A 5,564-nucleotide genomic window follows, 5' to 3' on the forward strand; every position below is an offset into this window, starting at 1 on the left:
CTGAATATGACTGTTCAGTTGGTGTCCCAGGGGCGGGGTCTTAAAAAGTATTAAAAGTTGATCAATCAATTTAGCGGAAATTAAGGCTATTAAAAAGTATTAAAGGGCATTTTCTAGGGATGTCCCGATCACCTTTTTTTGCTCCCGATCCGATTCCGATCATTTGATTTTGANACATTATCCCGCTTATTACACGGCCACATTCTCAACAAAGTAACGATATGACTCCCAATATTAATTGAAATGCTTTTGTAGATTTAGAAAATGTTTTTATTGATTTAAAAAATAGTAGGATATTATTGATTTAAAATGACATGCATCCGCTAAGAAAAATAGTCCGTTGTTACTGTTTGAACTAACGTAGCAACGGCAGGAACTGCTTCGACAGGGTTTTTGCGGAGCTTTTTGATTACAGATTTGAAAACATCGTTGCTTGCTTTAAAACAGGGTGTCCGCGGGGTCTTAAAAAGTATTAAAAGTTGATAAATCAATTTAGCGAAAATGAAGGCTATTAAACGGCATTTTCCAAGGTATTACATTTTGTAGCTTGTTTTCAATAAGTATCTAAATGTGATTCTGTGTAGTTTATTTATGGCATCCCGTTGGATTTGACGTCATCTGAACAGGACATCGCACGCTCACTGCTTGATAGCGCGCGAAGGTCCGTTTACGTGGTTGTTAAACTAAATCGTTATGGGGAAATGCAAGTTTGCGTCCAAATGGTTGGAAGATAAGGATGAAGGACAATCAATACTGTATATAGTCAATGTGAGGTAAAGTGTGTCGCCAATGTAACCGGTTCAAACTCCAAGTGGCGATGAGGTCTTAAAATGTATGGGAAGGGTCTTAAAAAAGATCTTAAAAGGTCTTACATTCGACTTCAGGATTCCTGCATATACCCTGTAAAATTAGCACAATTCCTTATGTCAAACCTAGGTATCTAGATGTCCCTGCCCTAATGCCAAAGTAACTGGCAACTGAATATGTGTCGCCGTTAGATGTCTATGTCTGGACCGTTGCGTAAAAAGGAGGGTTTCTGCCCCGTTACTTCTCTGCGGTTTTCTTGTCCCAGTTCGAAAAGCAAACTCATGCCGTTTGCTTTTCCGGCCAAATTGTATACAGTAAAATCGACCGGACTTCTTTCTGCAGATGTAAGCGTCCTTAACAACGGTCAATAAGTGCTTTACAGCGGTCTGTCTGTTGTGGATTAACAACGTGTCAAGTGTTCTGAATTGACCAATCAGAATCGAGTATTCAACTAAGCCATGTAATAAATCTAATATAATGTATCCTTAAACAATATTTATAAAGAATTCTATCTTTTATTTGCGGTTTATAACAGTTTGTTGTTGGCAGTGAATTGAGGCTTCTCTTGAGCACAATTAAAACAATCTTTTAAAATAAGTGATCATTTTCTGATTTCACCTCCTGCAGGTTCCAGGTTGACTTCATTAAAGGCTCAGACGTCGTCTTTCACTTCAATCCTCGATTTTCCGAGCAAACCATCGTCAGAAACTCCAGCCTGGGGGGGTGTTGGGGCCCGGAGGAGCGGGACGGACACTTCCCCTTCGGACAGGGCCGCCGCTTCGAGGTAAAGGATGAATCAAAACATCCAAATATACTTATATTTCGTATTATTTTTGTACATAAAATGTCAATATCACTTATTTGTCCTTTTTCTATGATACATTACAGCGTTTGGTCAAGTGAGGGATACACATAATTGACAATATAACACAATATTTTAAACTGTGTTCACTTTTGGTTTAATACCTTAAACAGCAGACGTTCACTGACTCGAATAGACAGATATCTATTATTCCTTTTATCTACTTGTGTCCTTACCTTGTTGCTACAACACTGTATATTTCCCAACTGAGGGACAGATAAAGGCTTTCTGATTCTAATAATAACACAAGTAACATGAGTTCTCGTAACTATGATAACTCTAAAATTAGTCCGCCAATTATTTTCCTAATTTGAGCCATCATGAATCCAAAGTTTCCTGCTCTCCGCAAATAAGAAAAATAATATTCAAAATGATTTCCTGGTCTTTTCTGATGGAGGAAAACAAATGTTTTTTGGCCACAGCTGAACTTTAATTGACCGGACTTCTTTCTGTGGATGGATTTGACTGCAAATAGATCAGAGCATCCTTAGCAGACTGATGATTGTCCAAATCGACCAATCACAATCAAGTATTCAACTAACCTGTGTCATCACCTGTGATAGCTTGGCTTGTTGTTCAAAAGCAGTAGAAACTACGGTTCGGGGGCAAAATGCGGCCCGCGGACCTTTTTGAATCTGCCCTCAGCAAATTAAAAAAAGTATAATGGAATATGGCCCACAGATGAAACGCTTATCTTATATTATGCTTCTTAAATATAAATATAACAATATATTACACACAGTAGTATTCATGTGTTAATAAGACCACTTTTCAAATAAATTCTGTCAATTAAAGTTGGAAACATTTTCTAACATATCTTCGTAAGAAAAAAGCCCAATGACTTATTAACAAGCTTGAAATACACCCTTCATATTTCTCCTTATTATAATCACTCTGAGGCTTCTGCTTTAAGGGATGAGCTGCCAACGCTCATAAGCATCATTCACCTACATTTGATTGCTTTTGCTAACTTATAACTGAACTTATGAGGCGATACACCTCTAGTGAGCGGCCCAGACCTTCGTATATTGTTCTGTATGTGGCCCTCTGTGAAAAAGGTTAGGACCCCCCTGATCTAAAGTGTATGTTCTGCCCCCCCTTCAGCTGAAGATCCTGGTGGACGAGGACTGCTTTAAGGTGGCGGTGGACGGCTCCCACCTGCTGGAGTTCGAGCACAGAGTGGGGGGCATGGAGGAGGTGACCCTGCTGAGGGTGCAGGGGGACATGGTGCTCTACAGCGTGGCCCCCAACATGATCTGACCCCAGAGCTGCTGCACACTCGCTGCTCCGGAGACCTGCACACACCCTTCCTCTGACGGAGGGTTCATAAGATTCAGAGAAGTGCTCACCTGGCACTCGGTCGTTAGGCAGATTAACGCAGGTCTACACATGTTTTTTCTTTTGCTGGATGATATGAATTTTTCGTTTTTCTGCAACTCACAATCAGATTTATTTTATGACTTAACAATAGTAAAGTAGTGAATATATAACAGGCTGTCTAAACGGACAGTTCACTCACTTATAGTGCTATTTATCAATTTAGATTAGTTTTAGTGTGAGTGGTTGAGATCCGAGGGAATGTACGCTCCGTCATGCCTTTTGATGTTTTCCCTCTCCTGAAGTGTGGTCTATGCTTTGTGTGCATGTAAGATAAAAATCAGGTCTGAGTTTATCGTAGTGGTTCTCAAAGCGTTTAAAAAAAATTAAAAAATCAACAGCTATGTCTCTTTCCAAAAAGTCATGACTGTTAATAAATATAACCCTCAGATTATGTGAGCCGTTTCATGTGGGGATCATTTTCTTTCTAACTTGTCACTACGCAGAAAGAAGCATCCTCTTTGGTGGGTGTAGTTTCGGTCGAAGGAAAATAGTTCCTCCTGTGACTGAAATCTTCAATCCTCTGCAACTCACACTTTAACTTTCTAGATTTGGATGATAAGCACTGAAGTTAGTCGAGAAATTGTTTCTAATTTTGCCATGAACTTTCCCTTTTAGAAATACTAACATGTACCTAATAAAGAAATAGCTGGATATTACCAATAGTTTGCTGTATTTTGGATCTGGATCAGCCTTTTAATGCATGAGAGTGTGAGCCTGAAACCTTTCCCCTCTTTACATTCAGCAGGTCCATAATGAAGTTTATTCAAATATATTTATACTCTGCTTTCCTCAGTATTAATCCTCCCGAGGGTAAGGTTTTACGAATGATTGATTTCATGTTGAAGTCTTAAAAAGCGAGCCTCAAATTAATGTTGCCAAAGATAAAGGTGGAACAATATTTTTGAGATAATGTATGCTAATAAAAAATGAAGGGCAACAAATAAAAAAGGACTGACTGTTTGATTCAGAGTATTGTACACTTTTCATGAGCTGCTTGCCTGTGCACTTAATAAATAATAGTTTCCCTGTTACGAATGTTTCTGTACGGGTTTTATTTCTGTGCGTTAGAAGAATCACACTGATGTCCTTTTTTCCAGAATTTTGACTTTCTCTGACAATTCTGACTTTTTTTATAGATTTGGACTATTCAGAATTTTGACCTTAAAGATTTATGAATACTTTTTTCAATTCTGAGATTCTTATTTTAGAATTCAGACTTTTTTTCAGAATTCAGACTTTTTTAGAAGTCTCAATGTCTTTTAGAATTCATCACTTTTCTGAAATCTGACTTTTTAGATCTTGACTTTTTTCGGCTTTCTGACTTTTGGGAGGGATTTATGACTTCTTTTCCATTTTTTCAGAACGCTGACTTTTTTTAAGACTTCAGAGATTTTCAGAATTATTTTAGAATTTTGACTTTTTAATTTGTACTCTTTATCATATTTCTACTCTTACTCAAGTAGAGGACCTGGGTATCTCTTCCACCTCTGGGAATATCATAGACTGTGTATATAAAGGGTAATATCGATTTATTGAAAGGTTTTCCTAGCAGTCCGGATTATTTTCTAAGTGATTCAAAGGTTCCGCCTCTGTCCGTCAGGCGGCAGCACATCCTCCGGAGGAAGAAAACGAAACTCCTCAATGAGTTCACCTTCGGATAAATAGTTTGTCCCTTCTTCTTCTTATTAAACATCTGTCTGCTATCTTTTACAACATGAACGGCTCCCTGCCATCCAACATGTTTGACATAAAGCTGAAGCGAGGATCTGCGGGTAAGAAGACAACGGACTCAATAGTCTGTCGCACAGTTAGCATGTTAGCTTAGCTAAGTAGCAGCTACAAATCAACGCTGTCAAACAGTGAAGCTAACGGCTAATGTGCGAATAAAACGTCATAATATGTGTTATAGTGCACTAAAACTGTTGGAGTGAGGTTGTTAAAGATAGTAAAACTATTGTGTGTTAGTTTAATTAAAGAAATAATGACTTAAGGGCTGTTTTAAAAGTAGAGGTGTTGTTGGCCTGATGCTATCTGACAGTTTCTCCATTCAAAGTTTATTTAGCTTTAAGTGATCAGAGGTCAGAGGAGTACTCAGATCTTGTACTTAACTAAAAGTAGAATTGCTCAGATCTTATACTTCAGTAAAAGTAGAAGTACTCAGATCTTATACTTCAGTAAAAGTAGAAGTACTCTGATCTTGTACTTGAGTAAACGTAGAAGTACCAAAGTGTAGGAATACTCTGTTACAAGTATAAGTCGTGCAATCAAAAATGTTACTCAAGTAAAAGTACACAAGTATTAACATCAAAATATCCTTAAAGTACCCAAAGTAAAAGTATTCATTGTGCAGATTGGTCCATTTTTAGAATAATACATATGATGTGTTTTATAATGATTGATCATTAAAGTGTTCTCAAAGCTGGTAAAGGTGCAAGCTCCTACTCTTTTCCCTCACCCTATCCTAAGGGAGTGCATGTACGTAGACACGTTGTTCCTCTCCACCTCTGTTCCTTAC

General features: G+C 38.0%; 1 protein-coding gene across 3 annotated transcripts in view; it reads left to right on the forward strand.

Moving 5' to 3' along the window:
* The window catches only part of lgals3a (lectin, galactoside binding soluble 3a), a 14,264-nt gene extending 10,184 nt beyond the window's left edge, over nt 1-4,080 (forward strand). For all 3 annotated transcript variants that reach the window (XM_010797412.1, XM_010797413.1, XM_010797414.1), the window contains 2 exons: nt 1,435-1,591; nt 2,774-4,080. In XM_010797412.1, coding sequence (XP_010795714.1) covers nt 1,435-1,591; nt 2,774-2,929 — 313 coding nt within the window. In that variant the 3' untranslated portion in view covers nt 2,930-4,080. The remainder of the gene's footprint in view (nt 1-1,434; nt 1,592-2,773) is intronic.
* Nucleotides 4,081-5,564: the final 1,484 nt, after the last annotated feature.

The sequence above is a fragment of the Notothenia coriiceps genome, unplaced genomic scaffold, assembly GCF_000735185.1.
Source record: "Notothenia coriiceps isolate Sejong01 unplaced genomic scaffold, NC01 NC01_scaffold00037939, whole genome shotgun sequence".
NCBI lineage: Eukaryota > Metazoa > Chordata > Actinopteri > Perciformes > Nototheniidae > Notothenia > Notothenia coriiceps.